Below are 21,351 nucleotides of genomic sequence, written 5' to 3'. Positions count from 1 at the left end.
ATTATATATATAATTGAAGAAAGTTGTTGATATTGTTCATACATTAATAAATTTGTAGTTAATTTAATTTGAAATTATTTGGTATTTTTTTTGGAAATTGGGTTGTTGTTTTGTATATGTGAAGTTATTTGTTATGATAAATTATATTTTATATGTTATTTTTGTGTAGTTATTTAATTTTGTTACATTAAATTATGTATTATATGTTTTGTTTATATGTTGTTGAACGTGAATGTTGTATATGTAATAAATTAATTGGTAATAGATTTTTTTTTTTGATTTGTTGTCATTTTAATTTGTTTTTAAAATTAATCTTTTTAAAAATATTTATATTTTGTTTTCTGATGCAGAATCTTTTAATGGATCGAAACAACCCAAATTTCTATCAACAATTTTCGGGTTTTAGTGATGATTTCCTAACTAATCCCGAGTTTCAATCGTTCTTGCAAAGAATGGGCAATACGTCTTTGCAACCACCTCCACAGCATCAGACACCCACTAAGTTTCCCCTACAAAACCATGTTAATGAAGAACGTACACCTGAAACTGATCATGATAGCAACACACAATTCGATGAGAGCGAAGAGGAAAACGTACCAGAGACGCCGCAATATCCTCCACCAGTTCCCAGACTGGAATCCAACCAGGTTGCTGCACGAGCGACTCGAATTTGGTCTGTTGCGGAAGATGAAGCTCTGATTGGGTTGTACTTGGAGATCAGCGAGGATGCTATTAAAGGTACGAGCCAGAAAGCAACTTCCCTATGGCGCAATGTACACGCAGCATATCAAATGGCTCATGCGGAGAAGCCGCATATACTTCCACCAAGACCTATGAAGAGTCTGACGTCGCTCTGGAGAAGGTTGGCAGCAGACACACTACAGTGGATATCTTGCTATGATGAAGCGGGTAGACTTCCGGAGGGAGGGAGTGGTTACAACGAAGCTGACCGTATAAAAAGTGCGTCGAAGCTTTTTCATCTCGCCCAAGGTCGCAATTTCACTTATCCTCACGCAGTTGAAATGCTTAATAAAGATCCAAAGTGGAGGCCAAAGCTGAGATGGTCCTTGTCAAAGGAGGAAAGAAAAGTTGCTTGTGATATTGAGGAGCAAGCGTAGTGCTGGAAGTGGGAAGAGGTCCAGAGATGATGAAGGGGATGAAACCCCTACGGATGGTTTTTCATCTGGAGGAATACGTACAACGACCCGAAGGTGTTAAGAAAGCAAAGGCCAAGCGTAAAGGGAAAGCAGTAGCTACAGAAAGTGGTTCGTCTGACCTTAGCGAACGAATGAAGGAATTCGCTTCAATTCGCGAAAAGGAGGCCATTCTGAAGGAAGAGAGGATCAAAATTGAAAAGGATAAGGAACAGAGGAAACGGGAGGAACTTGACATTCATAAGATGAGAACCATGTTTGATATGCTGCAAACTCTGAAGAATTCGCCTACGCCACTCACTCCTGAAGAAGAGTCGTACAAGAATTTTTTACTGGGTAAATTACAAGGCTTTTAAGCATGTTTGGTTTGAGTAGGTGTACGCTTGTATTAGTTAAGTTTTTAATTATGCGCAATGTAGTCTTTTATGTTTAACTTGTATTACTGGTGTGTTTAATTTCAATGTCAGATGTAAACTTGTATTCTGATTTTCCAATATTGAATGACAAGTTGTTTAACAAGTTGATTTCAGTTGTCATTATTACTGACATAATTTATTCAGTTGTTGTCATTGGATAGTCACTTTTTTCTGATTTCACTTTAACTTTGGGTCATTCATACCAACATAATTGTAATTAGTCTTTGTCATTGTGTAGTCACATTTTTCTGAATTCACTTTGTCAGAATGCTTTAACTTTGGGTCATTGATACTGACGTAATTGCAATTAGTCTTTGTCATTGTGTAGTCACATTTTTCTGAATTCACTTTGTCAGAATGCTTTAACTTTTGGCTATTGATACCGACATAATTACACTCAAGATTTGTCATTGTCAACTAGCGTAGTATACCTATTCCGTGGCTGAAAATTTGATTCCTTTAGTTGGTGTGGTCATTCAGATTTGTAACCACATATTCATTTGATATATTTGCTATATATAGTAGGCATGACACATATCCACTACCACACCAATTCAGAAACTTATAATATTAATACATGATGTATTCCAGACCATCATCAAGTTCAAGTTCATCTTCTTCAAATACTGAAGAATATGATCAACTCGTTGATGAACTCTTCACATACCAGCCCCCAACTTTCCTCATGCCCCAAACACTATCCCAACCTACTACAAAAACACCTAGAGGGGGTACAAATAGAAGAGATAGGGAAATGGGACATGCCAGGCTGTTTAATGATTATTTTTCCGATAATCCTGTGTACAACACCACCCAATTTAGAAGAAGATTTCGTATGCAACGACCTTTGTTTTTACGTATTATGAACAAGGTCGTTGAAGGTGATGTTTACTTCCAGCAGCGTAGGGATGCAGCTGGAAGGTTAGGCTTATCACCTCTGCAAAAATGTACAGTCGTGATAAGAATGTTAGCCTACGGCATGGCTGCAGACGCCGTAGATGAATACGTTCGAATCAGTCAGTCAACCGCTCGAGTTGCCCTTCAACGTTTTTGTGCCGAGGTCATTGATCAGTTCGGAACCGAGTACATGAGAAACCCTACAACTGATGAATTGGCCCGGATACTGCATCAAAATGAACTGCGTGGTTTTCCAGGCATGATAGGCAGCATTGATTGCATGCATTGGGAATGAAAGAACTGTCCAACGGTTTGGAAAGCGCAGTACGTCGGTAGGAACAAGAAAGCAACGCTAATACTGGAAGCCGTTGCGGATCAGGATTTATGGATATGACATTCCTTCTTTGGTATTCCCGGATCTTGTAATGATATTAATGTGTTGTACCGTTCACCAGTGTTCGATGAGGTTCTGCATGGTCGAGCTCCTCCGGTAAATTTTACAGTTAACGGCCATGAATACAACATGGCTTATTACTTAGCCGACGACATTTATCTGAAGTGGGCAACTTTTGTTCAGGGTATCACATACCCTCAACTTCAAAAAGATAAAATGTCCGCTGACCACCAGGCTGATGCTCGGAAGGACGTTGAAAGAGCTTTCGGTGTTTTGCAAGCTCGATTTGCAATAATACGAAAACCGTCACTGGCGTACGACGAGGACATACTGCGGGACATAATGAAAGCATGTATCATTATGCACAACATGATTGTTGAAGATGAGTGGCCACAACTACACTCGAGCTGAAGTTCTAAGAGCCTTCTACGAAGAAGATCAATAAGAATTAACACCAGCATCAACGTCTACAACGCCACCGTTTGAATTCAACGTAGGCCGACCTACCAACTTTGACTTTAACGCATTTCTATAGCGAAAAGCTTCCCTCCGTGATAGAGAAATTCATCTATGTCTGAAATGTGATTTAGTCGAACATATTTGGTTACAATACGGGCCAAGTAATTAGGGAAAAATTAGCATGACTTAAATAAGGCCCAGTACTATGGCCTACCTACTTTTCCGTACGCAGTTGGGTTATTTTTTAATTGTTTTTTTTTCTGTTATTCCCTAAGTTTAATTACGCATGACGTTGCAAATGTAATTGATTTCTAGTAATGTACCGCTTTTTAAAATAAATAAAAACATTTACGAAATTTGGAGCTTTTTTTACAATTATTTCATCTAACGTACATAATTTAACGACAAATTTTAACGATAAAAACGACACAAATAAAAAAAAATAAGTTACACAAATTTAAACTAGTTTTTATTTATTTGGAGTAATATTGTTAACATATAAATGAAATTAATAAATAAAGAAGTGTTGTGTAGGAGAGAGAAAGTAATGGTGGGGTATTGAAAAAGTAAGAGAGAGAGAGTGGGGGGGCAAGCATTTTTTTGCTCACATTGGGAGAGAAATTGTGAAAAAAATTTGCTCATGGGAAAAACCTGATTTGTTGAGAGAGAAAGTGGGTAGAGAGATAGTGGGCAAGCATTTTTTTTTCTCACCATTGGGAGTGGTCTTACAAACAATTCCTAGGAAATTTAAAATTCCTACACAAGTACAAATCACCTTAGAACTAGTTACATCGCAGATTCGATCAACGATTGCCTTAATAAAAAACTTCATCCGAAGCAATTCAATATGTGAGTTAGCACTAATTCGGCTTGAGATCCACGGATGAATAGTTATTTGGATGAAAAAACGCATATGACCTTCTAGAAACTTCCGAAGATTATGAAACCCTAAATCTTCAATCTTTGGCAAACGAACAAACAAAAAAATTAAACCTAATAGGATAAACCCCATCATAACGATGGGATCCATTTATTGAAAGCAATTAAAAAGTTTTTTGGGGCTTACACCGATAAAAACACCGGTGGAAGCCCTTACAAAATTTATAATTGAGACTAGAAGAAAAGAGATGAAAGAGAAAGAGAAAAAAAGGAGAAGAGTGAAGGAAAACCTTCAAAAAAGCCAAAAAAATCTAGCAATGGAGGTTAGAAAAACCGTCCCAAGTGAGAAACCTTAGAGGCAACAAAAAAAGCCTATGATTATATTTCTATTTGGAACTAATAAGGATGATTTTATAGTTAGGAGTGGAAAGGGTTTAAATTAAAGCAAGGTTAAAATTGAAATATAATTTCGGCAATTTCATGAAATGCCACTGACCACTTAAAAAATTCATGAAATGCCATCGTGTTTTCCAGAATTCACCAAATGCCACTGACAAACAGTAAAATGTCATGCCATGCCATTAATGAGGTATTTCCGTTAGTTGGCTGTCAGTATCCGTTAGTTGACCGTTAGTTGACCCCACCACTTGCCACGTGTCACCTTCTGATTGGTTCGTTTTTAAAAAAAATATTTAAAAAAATAAATAAAAAAAACCAAAAAAAATAAAAAAATGAAAAAAAAAAACAAAAAACCCTTGAAACCACCCCAGCCACCACCCCTTCCACCACCCGCTCCCTGCTGCCGCCGGCGACCTGCACCCCCTCACCGGAAGGCGCGCCGGCGGTCGCCGAAGCAAGCCCTTCCCCTCCCCTCCTCTTTCTCGTCGCGAAACCACGGCTACCACGCGAAATCCCACCCTTTAATTGAACCCAGGTTTGCGCGCCGGCGAAGACACCACGCAACAGCTGCCTAAGGTTACTGCTTTGATTGCTGCTCGTAATTTGGTTTGTAGCTGGTGTCGTGTGGTGGCGAATTGGAGGATGTGCGGTTTGTGACTTTGTGTGGGTGAGTTGGGAGGTGGTGCGAAGTAGAGTTGCGTGGGTGGTAATTTGGGCGGTGTTCGGCGGCAAAGGGCTGGAATTGGTGGGCTGTTGCTGGTAATTGTTGCGGTATGTATGGTGGCAGCAGCGGTGCGGCTGGAGATGCGAGGGAGAAGGGAAATTGGTTGCGTGGGGCTATGATTGGTGATGGCAGGGAGGTGGTCAGGTGGAGGTTCTATTGATGTTGAATGTTGTTGTTGGGGTTGCAGGTGTGGTAGGGGAGTTGTTTGGTGGTGAGTGGAGGCAGCAGCAATGTGTATGGTGGTGGAAAGATGACAGAGAGGGAATGAGGAAGGGACGGGGTCGCCGGCGGCAGGGGCTTCGGTCTTCAGCGGCAGGGAGGGGTTTAGGGTTGGGTGGGCGGCTTGCCGGTGAGGGTGGTAGAAGGGGTGGTGGGTGGGGATTTGGTGGTTTTTTTATTTTTATTTTTTAATTATTATTATTATTATTTTAAAATATTTTTGGTTTTTTTTTTATAATTTTTGTTTAATTATTTTTTTTAAACGGACCAATTAGAAGGTAACACGTGGCAAGTGGTAGGGTCAACTAGCGGTCAACTAACGGACACTGATGACTAACTAACGGAAATACCTCATTAATGGTATGGCATGACATTTTACTGTTTGTTAGTGACATTTGGTGAAATCTGAAAGATACGATGACATTTCATGAATTTTTTAAGTGCTCGGTGACAATTTATTGCCGATATAATTTTCTTAAAAAAATTATGTTATTCAGCATTTAGGCAAAATGCTACCTGAATTTATTATTTCCCTTCCTTTTTAATTCCCTCTGCAGCCCGCAGTTCCACTCTCCTATCCAAAACCCACCACCTCCATCACTAGCCACCATCAATGGCGGCCATTACCATCACCACCGCTTCAACAACGCTAGCAATTTCAACCCTCCACTTCACTCGACCATCATTCCTCTCCATCCACCGCACCTACCTCCACTCTCTCTCTCCTCGCCTTCGCATTTCTCTCACTTCCTTCCCTTCTTCTATCGAAGACAATCCGCCATTGTTGTCCTCCCCCAAGCTTTCCGCACCACGGATTCTCCACGCACTTCCCACGACGCGCTCATTTCAATCGGTTGCCGAAGGCGGAAAGCAGAAGAAGGCGGTTGTGGTGAAGACGACGAAGAAAAAGATGGTTGAAGAGCCTCGTTATTCGAAAGCTGCTCGTAGGTTTTACAATGAGAAGTTTGGGGAGAAGCCTCAGCGTCTTGCTAAGGTACTTGCTGCTGCAGGAGGTGAGAGAAATTTATTACTTTCAAATGTGAATTTGTTTATAATTTTTATGATCAACTGTGAATTGGATCAACATGTTGAAATTCATGTAAAATTATGATTGATTATAATAATTTTTTGACTAGCTTGTTGTGAATTTTTCTGAAAACTGCTCCATTTTAGGCTAATTACTTTAAGTTGGGAAAATTTGATTGAATAATTTGATTGTTAGGTGGAATTCAATTAAATTTGGGGCCGATTGCATAAATGGTGGAAGAACCAAAAGCTATAGATTGTTGGATGTAATGTGAGAGTGATTGTTGATTTGTCGACCCTTTGAATGAATATGAACCTACTATTGGGAATGTCGTAGTCTTTTTCGTATTCTGTGCTTTGCTCTAAATTGAGAGAATTATGCGGAGTAGCATACTTAACAAAGTGTTAGAGTAAAAGCTTCATGTTCTTAGTTTTTGCTATTCGAGTTTCCATATCACTCGGTCATCATTACATAGCTAGTCCTTGTAAGCCAATGCATTTTTGTTATGTGGGTGACATGCGTTTGTGTCCAAGCGAATAACATTCAGCTATTTCTCCATGTTTTGGTTTAAATTGAAGTGTCCAATTGTTCAAACCTATGTGGAGGAATTGACATTGATACCCGAAGAGAACTGAAGAGTTTGAGAACAATGTTTTTAATTCCTACTAATGCCGATAGGCATGGCAGGACAAGCGTCATGAGCTATAGTGAAGGTTAATTTTAAGGAAGGTAGATAATGAATTTAGATGTCCTTATACTAGCAAACAATGTACACTGTACCAGTAGCATTATGCTCGTGTTTATGCACCAAGTACTGGTATACTTTAGAAAAGTTTTGTCTCGGAATGAAAAATCCAAAATCATTTATAGATTGGTCGACCAAACAGTAATTTGTGTAGTAGTTGTCAACTAATGAGACTTTGCTTTAGTTGAACTTTATGTGAAAATTAAAGTGGAATCAGGGATGGTGGGAAAAAAGGAGCTTGTTAGAATTTTAGTCTTGTTGTTTTCTGCTTATAGGATAGCAATATAATGCATTGGTTTTTAGTGGCTATTCATTTTAGATGTCATGGAATTGAAGTAAAAAAAAAAAAAAAAGAAAAAGCTTAGGCATTGGGTTCCACTCATCATTTGACATTCTATGTAGTGGATGCTTTAAGGAACTTCAAGAAAGATTTGGATCATAAATAATTGAGTACATAATAGTTAGGCTTAGGCTTAGGCATGATGAAGTTTTTTTGCCCGTAGTGAAGCGTTTTGTCTCCAAGTTTATGGAGATTTACGCATCTGAAAGTGGCAGATCTACTTAATCAACAACCTCATTACTATGTAAGTTGAAAATGGTACATATGTGGAAATGAAAGCAAAAGTAGAAATGGCGAAGTGAGATTTATATTTTCTATAATTAGGAACTAGGGAAGTAATCATTAAATGTTTTTTAGTGATGATCATTAAGGTTTTTTAGTCTGCATAAAATTATCAACACCTAGTGTCGTTTATTTTTCCAGTGAATTTAGGATTGAAAGTATTTTAAAAATATGTAAGAAAAAATAAATTATAATTATAAAGCATGCCCATCATCTAACTAGTCTCCCTCCATTCCAAAAGGCCCAAACTTTAATCTTCTTCATTATCTTTCATTACCGGCCGTCAGCCGCTATCAATAGTGTTTCGTTCTACCTATAAGAAATTGTTGTTTTTCTTTAAGGATCGACAACTCTGTTAAGGATGGATTGGGTTGAGTGTTATACTCTATTCGTTTTATTATATAAGTGGAGACCATGCAATTGCTCAATTTGACAATTAGAAAGGTTGAAATCTTGAGTCCTAGCTTTTATTTTGGTTCCTTTTAACCCATGACTTGTAAGGTGACATAAGTATGGAAAACATTTTTCGTGCACCATAGATGATAAAAAGTCCTTGCTATACATGTTCCCTAAATCTCATATGCCAATTCAAAACATCATCTTAGGCTTAAACAATCTATTTTCTCACCACTAGCTTTTGGTACACTTAATGGTTCTTTTAGTGAATTTTGACTTGCCATTTGATGAAGGTTTTATTATCTTTAAAGGGGCTAAGAAATTCTTTCCTCAAAGTTGTGACATGCGACAGGTATTAGGTAGTAGGTTACTAGGTTAAAACAGTTATCTATGTACTTGTATCATTATGTGGAATAACAACAATATCTGTGATGGAGCACAGAATATTCTTAGGCCTTGAGTGAATAGGATAGCTAGTAAATATCATTCATATGCAGTCTTTGAGTTTCTAAAAAAAATTTATGGTATCATAAGGTATCAAGTCCAAAAATGAGATTAGTATATCACTGTCGCTTAAGGCTTTAAGAGTAAAGCAATTTTTTTTTTTTTTAAACTTTAATACCTCTAATGTGTAGATGACTTTAATCGTGGATTAAGGGAGCTTATTTGAATTTATTTTATTTTATTATTTATTTATTTATTTGCATTCTCATGGACATGTAGAATGCTAAAGTTCATAAAATTATTTTAGCCCAAACTAAAGTTCACAGGCCATTTCCTTTCCTTTCATCACATTGCCCTTGGCTTCTTAATCCTTTTTCAATAGTTCTAGTGCCTACACCTAATCTATATATATATATATATATATATATATATATATATATATATATATATATATATATATATATATATATATATATATATATATATATATATATATAATTTAAATGTCAATCTAAGTGCTAATAATCCTCTCTAAAATATTTCTTTCAATTTCATTGTAGGTGTCATACATCTGACTTCTCTAATTTTCACCACTCTCAACTGAACCTCATAATCACATCTTAAGCAACAAGACCCTTCATCTTTGTTGTCTATGTTAAAGTGAAATGGCTATGTCATAACTATTCACCTACGTAAAAGAGTTAATACCTTAATATATATCATTAAAATCTCTTTGCCGGGTTTTATGCATGGTTCAAAGATACGATCTTGATTATCGAGTCTCTACAGGATTTTATTTTAATTCTACTCTAATAGAGTATTTTTGCCATTATTAGGGGACATAGGGAATCTTTCAAAGAGTGACTTTTGAATGAAACAAGGGATGTAACATTCCTGTTTGATTTGGATGAGATTGTGTGTTTGAAGCGCCCCAGAGTGAAAATCCTTCACAAAACGCCAAATCAATATGATTTGGCCATAAGTTTGCACTTTGTCTCTTTGCTTTTCAGATTTCCTGCACTATTTCTTACATGTTTTCTGTTACTTACACAATAAGTTTTGAGAAAATTAAAGCAAGCCCAAAAATAAAGAAAAAGAAAGCTTGAAAGTTGAAACAAGTAATGCTATATTCAGCAAAATTAATATTTCCTGCGTTTCTATTTAAATGACCTATAGCTTTTGGCATAGTTTATAAGGAAGAGGAGAGAGAGTGTGTATTAGTTACATTGATTATTTAAAAAAGATATTAACTAAATGCTTAAATTTATTCATCTAACCAACATCTCATTTCATCTGCTGCCAATCCTCACCTGTCCATCACCGACACCACCTTCTTATCTCCTGCCCATCCGAACCACCGTCGTCGCTGCCTTCCTAATTTAAAACACCACCGATGCCGCCGTCCTCATTTAAAATACAAGAACCATCGCCCTCATCTAAACCACCAAACCGCATCCGACTACTATCACCCTACCCTCACATCCAAACCACCACCGTACCACACTAAGCTACCACCATAAAAATGGGCTTTTGAATTTTCGAGAAGAGGAGAAAGAAGATTAAGAAATCAAACCACTGCTAAGTATATGCAGTTTTGCAGATCTGATTTTCTTCCTCGTTTGTTTTGCCTTTAGATTTCTTTCTCTAAAACAACAATGATGGCAGTGGTGTGTGCGATAACGACGACAATTGGAGGCGGGACTTGAGAGTGTTGGTGGGTGGGTTACAGATCTAGTGGTTGAGGAAGGAAAAGGGTTGAGGAGAGAGATAATAGAGTTAAGGGTAAAGATGGTTGTGGTGGTGGTGGTATAGTGGCTGGGGTGGTCATCCAGCGAGGAAAGAAAGGGTGGTTCGGTGGTGATTTGAAAAGTTGGGGCGGTGCTTTTGGTGGTGGTTCGTTAGACAAGGTTGATTGGGTGGTGGTTAGTTATATCGGAGTGGTGCTTTCCGTGGTGGTTCAATAAGGGTGGTGGTGGCTTAGTAGGAAGAATGTTGTTGGGTTATAGGGATGGTAGTTTTGAGTTGGGCTGATTATTTAGAGATTAGTTCATTAGGATGGGTATGAGGTTGGTTAATTGTGGGTGATTTGTGATTATAAAAAAGAGTTTCCTGTCAAGTATTGTGACATTTTCATTTTAGGAATGTTAGTCATCTAAATAAAAATGGAGGAAGTATTAGTTAAGCTTAAAATTTTTGATTTAGCAAAATTATTGAATAGAACATAGTATTCACTATAACACCATCTTTTTTACGTACAAAGTTTTCATGTGAGACACAGCAAACGCGTTTTGAGATAATCTACTCCCATTTCAATCAAGGACCCTGCACATGTCCCACCACGCACTTCAATTATCAATTTACTCGACTTCTTATGATTGTGACAAAGATCTAGGATCAAATTGTCTTCTTGCTTTAAGAAGCTAGCTTAATATGGTGCCTGTGTGCTGATGAGCTGCTGGCTAGCTAACCGAGGCAGGTGATTTTCTGGGTAAAGTAATTTTCCATTACTGCTGCCACTTCTCTTCATTGAGTTATCATAACTCAAGTTTTAGCTTTCATTGTTTGATGGTTTAAAATTTTTTATTAGTTTCTAAGTGACCTTCAAGTCACCAGCTCTTCATTGTTCTTACCTTCTTCATCCCTTAATATGAAATCACTTGTATGGATATGCTTCATTGTCTTTGTATCGCTTGGGTTTTTGTGGTCAAACTACCAATCGAGCGGTTTATGAATAGGTAATATATAGAAATATACTTCATCCGTTCTACTAAAATTGCAATGATTCTCATTTCACGCTCACCAATGCATTATTTTAATATCTTTAATTTTCAAAAAGTTAAAATTATAAAATTTGATATCATCAAAAAAAATCGAGGTGAATCTAACAAGATCCCACATGCCTATATCTTTACATAACCATAAATCGTAAAAGTTAGTCAAAGCAGAGTGAAATTGTGCATAAGTCAAAGTGTTGCAGTTTTAGTGAAATGTAGAAAGTATAAAGACCAGAAGCAAAATATAGCATTGAAGTCACTGTAATTTTCAGTAGTATGCAGGGCAACATAGTCTGGAGTCACTCTACATTTCAGTAGTATGCAGGGCATCCACTGACTTCCTGTGTTACCTTAAGATAGCAACAGCTGCAACACTTTCATGGGGATCATTATATGCAAATTACAGTATTACACAGCATACCATGTGGTACTTCATCCGACGAATTGGGGTTTTTGGAAATTTATTCATTGGCTTTGTGAGTTGTGATTGATTTTTGGTTGTTTGCTAGACTGGCCATCATGTTGTGGAGGGATTTTTTCCCCCCTGATTGTATGAGATTGACAGGTTATGGGTCTCATTGGATGATCTCTTTGTGCCTTGGTTCTGCTTATATTATTTACTGATTGTGTTTAACGGAAAACATTCTCACATTTTCCTCAATACAGCTGAATTAGGTCATGATAGGTTGGTGGTTATTCCCACAATTTTCCACATTATATACTTGCTGCACCTACCTGAATTAGTTCAATCTCAATGCAGACCCAACAAATGCTTTGTGTTGCATTGTGATAAGATAAGATTGTAGGTCTTTTTGAGTCTTAATTTGCAGCCAACCAAGTTGATAACCAATCATATATATAGGCTGTTATCAGGACATGAGGTAAATGGTAGTTAGATTGAATAATAGATTAAAAAATTACAGAGAAGAAAAAATTAATGTGAGAGGGGGAAGCTGTCATTTTAGGGTAGAATGAATTACTGGAATTTTGTTCTACAGCCAATTGCTAGTCGGTGGCATGTGTCTTATGTTTGTTCTAAGTTTGCATCTCTCTTCTTAGTGGCATCAAGGAGAAGCAGTGAGGAGCTCATATTTCAGGGAAAGGTGACTGTCAACGGTTCTGTCTGCGATACACCTCAGGTTAACTGCTCTTTATATTCACATAATTTAGGTGTGCTATGCTTTATAAGTTATTGCTTCTAATTTTTTGCTAGGGTGTCTGTATATCTTGTGTCACAGATTTGACTTGCTTCTTCCATGATTATTGTTTCACTTTCCATCAGTGAATTGTTTTGTTGAATTTGCAATTTTAACTAACTAGTGGTGATGCACAGACAAAAGTTGATCCTGCCAAGGATATTATTTATGTCAAGGGAAACCGCCTACCTAAAAAGTTGCCATCAAAGGTGTATCTTGCTCTCAATAAACCTAAAGGGTCAGACACTCACCAACTCTACTCCATTGAGTCCATTCTCAAAGTTGTGATTAAAGAAAGGAAAATTCTTACTGTCTTGTGCATGTCTTCTGTCAGAGTTTTTCTCAACTTAGTTCCCCAAAATGATTTACATTCCTGCTTAATATGATTATATCATTGCAGATACATATGCTCTTCTGGTGAGAAAGAGCCCAAATCTATTTTATCCTTGTGTGCTGATTTTCTGAAGAGTTGGGTATGCGCATTGTTGACTCCAATCTTAAGCCCCTCAAATATCTCTGTTTGTGGTCTCTGTTTTTTGAAATCTTGTCATGTTTCAAATGCATATTATCTCTTTTATTAAAATCAATTAATATATATTCTTCTAGGACAAAAAGAATCCTGGAGAGCCAAAGCCACGGCTTTTTACTGTTGGGCGCCTAGATGTTGCAACAACTGGACTAATTATTATAACTAATGATGGTAACTGCTGTACTTTGTATAGCTTTCAATTTTTAAAATATTAAGTATGTCCTCGAATCTAGTAGATTTTGTTATAGCTATTTGCTTCTTCTACCCAGGTGACTTTGCTCAAAGAGTATCACATCCATCTTCTAATTTAACGAAGGAGTAAGTAGTTCTTCATTACTCTCCATTTGGAAGTTAACATTATATATTTTAGATGTCCACTTTCTAAATACAATTAGTTTGTGTTATGAGTTTGTATGTAGAAGCATCAGAAATCTGAATTAACTTTCTTTTCAAATTTTTATGGTTGATCCCACTTAGTTATTATCATTGAACTCAAATTGGCACTGGATTACTAGCAACTTATGTTGCCTGTGAAGCAGTAGCAGGCTAGAAGCTTATTATGCCTTTTCAAACATAAAATCATGCTGCCTATTTAAGCAGCAAATACATTATACTGTGTAATTTTTCTTCAAATATTTTAAAAAAGATCATTTAAAGAACAATGGACTGAAAGTACATACCTGATGAAATCCTGTGTTCATAACAAAAGGCAGACAGACACACCATGGAAATTCCCCAATTTTTTTTAGAACGCTCATTTATAACAAAGGCAAAAAGAAATGGACTCAAAACACGTACTTATGAATTCTTATATTTATAGCATAAAACACCATCCCCTCTTAGTGTTCTATTTGATTACTTGCACTTTCATGCATATCCTTGATAATTCGTTCATACTGATAGGATTTGCCTTTGCCTTTAACACCTATGCATCATTTTTGTTGGTACTTGGTTATAGGCTTATAGCCATTAATCCCTCATAGGCCTTTGTGAAATTGCATTTGCATATTGCTATGTAACATCCTCGCTCATTGGTTGAGTTCCCCTCTACAAAATTTCATCGTCTAATTTTGACATATTATCAACACTTCATTCAAGCTGACATCCAGTATAATTAGTAGCTTGTATTGTTATTTGAGACACTCTCTAGAGATGTCTTTGCAATCCTCACTTCTGTGTCTTCTTTCTTAAGAAAGATGTAACCAGTTGGAGTCATAATTGTGCTATACTTGAAAGCTACATCTCTTACTCGTCACTTTACCTCAAGTAATCGTGTTGGATCCTTGACACTCAGACATGGATAAGTCACTTTAACACTTCATTTTGGGCCAAATCACTGAGATTTTTCACAAAATTGCCAAGTTGGACACGTACCAATTTCAAACACGGCTAGCAGAGTTTGAGCATCATAGTTTGAAAGGGACTATGTTTTCTAACTTAGCTATCTCTTTGATTTTTTAAATTATCTTGAAGGGAGCATCACAAATTGCCAAGTTAGAAAACATAGTCCCTTTCAAGATAGAGCATCACAAGAAAAAGAGTGACCATTTAAATCAAATTCGCTTCGCGATAACTGCAACACAATCCATGATCAATGCATCATTTCCTTAATCTAAGCATTGTGTGGCTGTTCCAGTGATGGCTACCAAAACCATATTTTCAAACCATGCTCTTAATATTCCGCTTGTATCTGTTGATTACTCTAGGCTTGGTGCCTGTCACAAGGTCTTTTGAATGCATGCTATACTGATATTGTGCCCCTATTCTGTCTTAGTTTGGTGCATTTCTTTTATTTGCATTTCGTAATTATCTCCAAATCCTGATGTACTTACAAAATTAAGAAAATCTTTATCCGTGAGAACATGATTTGATTTGTTGGTGGCTTGTGAAGAATTCTGGTACTTATAATTTAACTGATTCATCACTCATCACAACATTGCTGTATTGCAAAGTATATTCTATGTAATCTATGAATGGTGATAGAATTTTCTTTGCATTTGAAGATACATTGCCACTGTTAATGGTGAAGTTCATAAACGACACTTACTGGCCATTATCCAAGGAACAACCATTAATGGTGTGCATTGTACGCCTGAATATGTAGAACTCTTGCCTTGACAGCCAGATATTCTCAGATCTCGTCTGCGTATTGTGGTAAGCGTCATAGTATTGTACATTAATTGTATAGGTGACTTGCAATGGACTAATCTCTTTATAAGATTTTTAATCTTAAGATAAGATGAATAAAAGGCTGGTATCGTTCTCAGTTTCTTTAGTTAAATAGTTCTCTGTCATTATCTCTAGGTGATTCTTTGAGGGTAGTAGAAATTTTTAGCTTCATATTTTGATAAAAGAAATTTTATCAATTTTTTTAATGAAAAACAAAGGTGTCTTAGTCATTCTGAAGACAGTAAAGAGAAGTCCCACACTGTTTGGATAGTGTGGAAACTGGTAAATTCTGGAATTATGTTCAACGATTAAAACTAAAGGCTAAACAAGTGTGCTCTTTGTGTAAACCTCCTTCCTTTATTCCTTCATACTTGCACATTGCTAACCTACAGATGCGACAAAGCATAGGGTGAGCACTCCTATCTTGATGACTTTAAACAGCCGGCTTCAAATAATAGTTGCCATCTCACAGTATGCATGAAAATTATATTCTTCAGCTTTTTTATTCTGAGCACACATGTTTGAGGAGACTCACCTATTTGATGCTGGATCTAAGTTTGCCATAGTTTTGGAGCCTCTACAAACAAACTGACCACACAAAGGGCTTATGCTCTTTGGGACATTTTTTTCTTGTGGCTTAATTGGCACCGGTTGGATGTAATGTATAGGTGGTAAATCCATAAATCTGTATAGAAAGATAATTCATGCTTTATATGCTTCTTTTGTAGACAAGCTGGATGGGTGTCATTGCAATTGGTTGAGCAAAGTCAATTAATGCTCTTGTGTCTTGTAAATCTGGAAAGCAGTAAATATTTTATATTGCCTTTTTTAATTTTGTGACTGAATAGAACAGATGATGTCAGATTTAACTCACTTTAAAATACAAAGAAAATGTGTGTGTGTTTTTTTTCCCTTTTTGAAGTATTGAAATTGTATTTCTATGCTATGACTATTGGAGCTGAGGGGACTAATATTGATACAATAATCGTTCCCCAAGGGTACTTATGGAGTATAATTATTTGATGCTTTCATTGCTTTGTATCTAGTTGGGTAACTGAGCATCTGATAGCTTACTGCCATTGTTGTATTGATAGGTTAATGAGGGAAGAAACCATGAGGTTCGAGAACTGGTGAAAAAAGCTGGACTTGAGGTTGTTTTCCTCTTTTTGGCTTGATAGTAAACATTTGTTATTTGTATTTCCTTCTTCAAGTCACTAACGCTGCGCCTTACAGATTATACTTTGTTATGAGACATATATACAAAGTACTGAACTTTTTATGGCACTTTCCCCTTTTCAGTCTCATCTTCCCCAATTCTCAAAGCCACATTATCAAATTTCCCTGGATTCTTTGCTTCAGTCTTATCTCCCCAGTACTTAAAGCCAATTTATCAAATTTCCATGGACTTCTTACTACAATTCTTCTTCCATAGACTTTATTTACATGCAAGAAGAATCATTAGTTATTATTCTCAATATTTATCCAAATTTTGAAATTTTGTGTTTTATTTCTTGGTAGAGAGTTGATTAAACTTTCTCCCTAGAACTAAAACTTAAAATAGTATAACATCTATCATGGATGCAACTGATTGAGGATTCACTTATTTTGGTTGGTTGCCATTATTCTCTATTACTCTTTTTTATTAGTATTATTCTTCTACTTTGTCGAATTTTACTTCTTTCTTATTTCTTTATTACTACGTATTATTGTTATTATTAATTGAGATTTTAGAAGATGATTTTTTTTTTTTTTTTGGTTGTTTAGCCTGTTCTTGACTGAGGCTCCACTCAATTGGAAATTAAGTTATACAGAGCCTAAATGAAATAAACAACATATTTCCAACTTTCTCAATCCAAAACGCTGCCTCTATCAGCATTTTTTTATATAGCAGGCTGGATGCTAACCGCTAGTTACCAAACACCCACATGAGGTGTTGGATTTGGTCAAACCATTGATATGGAGCCAAACCACTAACTTTGGGACAATCTGTAACAAACTAACGTATTAAAACAAAGGGATTACGTAGTAGGTTAGCTTGACTTCATTAGCATGAATGTATAGTGTAATATTTGGATGATAAGTTGAGGTTTGCACATTTTGCATTGATAAAATTGCAATTGTACTATAATTATGCAGGAATACTTTGATGGCTCATCATGTTAAAGTATATTGATGGTGAAATTGATGGTTGATGTCTATTCTCTAGGAAAACAAATTTAAAAAGTTCCCTTCTCAATAAGTTCTCATATTGCTAGTTGACTGCACAAAAGAAATGGCAGCATCTGATTTTATTATGTGTGTTAGTGTGTGACACATGCGTCAATTTCAACTAATTTTCCTTCCTTTCTCATACAGATCCATTCCCTAAAACGTGTACGTATTGGTGGTTTCAAGCTTTCCTCTGACCTTGGGTAATTTAATAATTTTTATTTTCCTTGTTTTCACTTGTCTAGATATTTTGATTAAGTTCCACATTCTGGAGGATAACCTTATGTATCTTTATGTTCACGTGGTCATGTTTTAGTTGTCCTTAATATATCTCATTCATTGTAAAATGTGGCTGAGTGCATCATTTATATTAAATGCCCCTTCAATGTGTAGTATTTAGCATTTGCATGTCTATTCGACTGATAAGAGAATAATGTGTGCATCTTTGTGTGTGTGTGTGTGTGTGTGTTTTGGTGGTGGTTGGGGGGAGGGGGGGAGCGCATAGAGGGGAATAATTAGTTTGCTGTATCAACATCCCTTGTAACACCTTATCTCTTTATAGTAGCTAGTGGGAGGATGATCATGTGACTAATGATCTTGGATTTATAGAGACCAGATTGTTATGCTGATGTAAAATGGTCATGTGCTAACTTCACTATAAGGTTGCTGGTATTCTTATGGCAGAAGTAGGAGAAATCAGCAAAATGCTTCTAGGTAATTCACTCTAATAGATATCCTTATACTAGGGAAAAACTTTTCTTGGTTCTTTGGTAGCGTTGCATGGGAGGTTATGCTTGAACCACAAAAGCATTTCACTGTAATAGATATTCTTATGCTAGGGAAAACCTTTTTTGGTACTTTGGTAGTGTAGCATTGAAGGCTATGCTTGAACCACAAAAACATTTTAATTGCAAATGGGTGCGATTGGGAGGTATGTCTTATAATTGAGAAGGATGCCAAAAATTATTTTCGTCAAATGAAACATACTTGTAGAACCCAAGCTAACACTTAAGATAGACAAGACTCCTTCCAATCCTAAATGTTTACTCCATATACCCTATTGGGATGTCCCTATAAAGTAAAATCTAATTTTCACTACTACTAATTATTTTTCTGAATTATCAGTGTCCAAATCTAGCCACTAACTATTTTTCCCTCTCTCATTAGAAAGCATCACACCAAAGGCACAATAAGGGATAAGGTGTAAAATCTAACATTAACTTTTTGATGAATGAGTACCAGTAGATTTGAAGTGTGATTTAGCACTAATAATTGAGAAATACAAATTCTAGTAAGTTATGAAGCTTTAAATGGAATCTGTTTCAAATGCCACTTGCAAAAAACATCAAACCCTGATTGTGGTTGCTATTTTTGGTCATTGGGTCCAGTGGACTGGACTACATTACTAGTCTTTTCAATAGCCTTGAAAATCAGAAGTTTTCTATTAGGGGAATAAGGATATGTGTGGATACCTAACTTGTGCAAAATTTAGGAAAGAAAAAGTAGTTCAGTAGTTTTTGTAATTTTTCTGTTAATGCAAGTTTAAACATGAGTAACTATGAAAATATGAGCAATCCTTGGATTAATAGATTGATTATGCATGACAAGTGAATTTGGTATGTCTAAAGTTTTGGATCCTTTAGCATGGTTACTTATGTGTTTGGCCTTCAGATAAAGTAGAAGTTCTCCTTATGTCTCTGGCCTTATCTCTTTAGCCTTCATATAAAGTAGTAGGTATTTGTATAGCTGCACTTTACTTGCCTTTTTCTAGCAAATGGAATTTAGATGCACTTCTATTTTTATTTATTTAATAACAGTGATGCTTGATGAATACATTGTACTTCATCCATTCCTTATATATTGCAACGTGGGAAGAGTGCATAAGATTTTAGGTATTGGGAAAAGAGGAAGAGAGGGAAAAACTTGTCTATGTGATTGCAAGCATTAACTACAGCAATTATTAAGAAATAAGAGTATATTGGGTATTGTAGTGAAAAGGAGAAAGTTGTTTCCTACATGGGTGTGTTGCTATATTTATGAAACTTCCTCAAGGGGTAAATGCTGCAATATTAAAGGAACGGAGGAAGTGTTATTTTTATTTTTCACCGAAAAGCAGGTAGATGTCTTTCGGATGTTTAATATGATGCTTTGCAAGAGTAGAAACTTGTTTAAATTACTCTGTTTATATTAAAATAGATATGTGATGTTCTTAGTTTGTTGTCTATTGTAGGCTTGGTAAATATGTTGAACTGAAAGAAAACGACCTCAAAGCTTTGGGATGGAAGAAGTGAATTTCTGAAGATGGACTAGTTTTTGCCAACTTGGCTAACCAATGAGCAACTTCTGCACGACTAATCAGAAATGTGATGTCTTATCAGCAAAGGATGACACTACATTTTGGAGCCTCCGAGAATATGTCGCTGTAATTTCTTACATGCTGAGGCCTGCTCATGTGGAGATGTGAGAAGCTAGTTACCCAAAAATGAAAGATGTGCAGTCAAAGCAGATATTCTAGAAAATTATGCTCTATAAGATAGATGCTTCATGCACAATCAAATGCAATTGAATCACAAATCAAGATGGAATCGAGATGAAGAATGTTGATCAATGTCTCCTCTGTAAAGTTAATGAATGAAGAACTTATATAATTGTTTATTGCAGTAATATTTGCTAGTATTGCGTATACCAATTTTGTTAGAGATTAAGATGTAAGAACTCTTGAACTGAATATATGGAACAAATTTGACCCTAATAATCTAGTGTATTGCTCAAAAGATGCTTTATGATTGAAATCCTTGCTTTGTGCTGCAGATTTAGTGAGCAGGCAGTTACCTGTGTCTCAACTTTTGCTCAAGTAAATGTTGCTTTTACATGCGACAAAAGACCAGTTAAGATTTGTACAACACTTGCTCTTGAAAGTTATTAGAAGAAATAAATTTTTCTCATGGCGATATGGGGCGCATGGTTAGGTCTCTTGCTAACCTGCTTCCAACAATCATACGGGGAAGAAGAAGTCTATGGCATGGCTGGTTCAGCTTCAGGTTGAGGATCTTCATGACATGCTCAAGCTTGTCAAGTAAAAGATACTTGGCAGATGGTGATATTTGAACAAAATTTCTCAACCTAGCTCACAATTGTGCAACGGAACAGTATATCAACCTTGGTTGTTGTATCTCCGTATCCGAGTGCTATTCCTGTAGATTCTGAAGTCATAAGAGCAATTATTGTGTGTTATGAGATCATTATGAGACTGCCTGATGGTGATAGAGCAACCTCATAATACAGGTTCTGGAGGTAGGACGCCAAATACAGGAGGAACAAGTGTTGGGGTAGCAAATATTACAGCAGCAAACTCAAATCATCGATGCTTTTGAGCTGTAGCAAATGGGGCAAGGATGAAATGATACAACCTATTGTTCAGATCTTGTCGCTGGTGCTCAACTGCTAATCGTGCAGCTAAAGAATAACTCTTGATTTCCCCCTCTACGATCAAAAGTGACGAGTAAATGGCTCAATTAGACAAAGTAGAGGTTGATATATTGTCTGAACAATGAGCTACTGCAATGGTGATTTATTGTCAAAGACACGCCTAGTATTGGGGTAGTGCTAAGATTTGTTGCAAGTGTTATATTCTGTGAGAAGGCTCTAATATATTCCATTGTGGCATGCCTATGATTGTGAAGCTTGGTCAGCAAATTTT

At 36.4% G+C, this 21,351-nt stretch overlaps 3 protein-coding genes across 4 annotated transcripts; all 3 read left to right on the top strand.

The window, feature by feature from the left end:
- The first annotated feature begins 452 nt into the window (after positions 1–452).
- On the top strand, positions 453–1,118 carry LOC110694297 (glutathione S-transferase T3-like). The gene has a single exon (XM_021871475.1). It carries the CDS (start codon positions 453–455, stop codon positions 1,116–1,118), a length of 666 nt encoding a protein of 221 aa, XP_021727167.1.
- A 1,029-nt stretch (positions 1,119–2,147) lies between these two features.
- LOC110694296 lies at positions 2,148–3,272 on the top strand. Its single transcript, XM_021871474.1, has 2 exons — positions 2,148–2,724; positions 2,923–3,272. The coding sequence occupies exons 1-2, from the start codon at positions 2,148–2,150 to the stop codon at positions 3,270–3,272; spliced, it is 927 nt and encodes a 308-aa protein (XP_021727166.1).
- A 2,638-nt stretch (positions 3,273–5,910) lies between these two features.
- Positions 5,911–20,403, top strand: LOC110694239 (putative ribosomal large subunit pseudouridine synthase SVR1, chloroplastic). 2 transcript variants are annotated; one of them, XM_021871415.1, is made up of 10 exons: positions 5,911–6,554; positions 12,609–12,688; positions 12,883–12,983; positions 13,146–13,218; positions 13,352–13,445; positions 13,544–13,592; positions 15,278–15,428; positions 16,538–16,594; positions 17,799–17,854; positions 19,882–20,403. In XM_021871415.1, the coding sequence occupies exons 1-7, from the start codon at positions 6,155–6,157 to the stop codon at positions 15,390–15,392; spliced, it is 912 nt and encodes a 303-aa protein (XP_021727107.1). In that variant the 5' UTR covers positions 5,911–6,154; the 3' UTR covers positions 15,393–15,428; positions 16,538–16,594; positions 17,799–17,854; positions 19,882–20,403. The 2 variants fall into 2 exon arrangements, with proteins under 2 accessions (XP_021727107.1, XP_021727108.1); XM_021871416.1 differs by lacking the exon at positions 15,278–15,428 and having other exon boundaries at positions 5,912–6,554.
- Positions 20,404–21,351: the final 948 nt, after the last annotated feature.

The sequence above is a fragment of the Chenopodium quinoa genome, unplaced genomic scaffold (assembly GCF_001683475.1).
Source record: "Chenopodium quinoa cultivar QQ74 unplaced genomic scaffold, ASM168347v1, whole genome shotgun sequence".
Lineage (NCBI taxonomy): Eukaryota > Viridiplantae > Streptophyta > Magnoliopsida > Caryophyllales > Amaranthaceae > Chenopodium > Chenopodium quinoa.
Note: the sequence above shows the minus strand (reverse complement) of the source record. Positions and strands in the feature narration are given on the sequence as shown.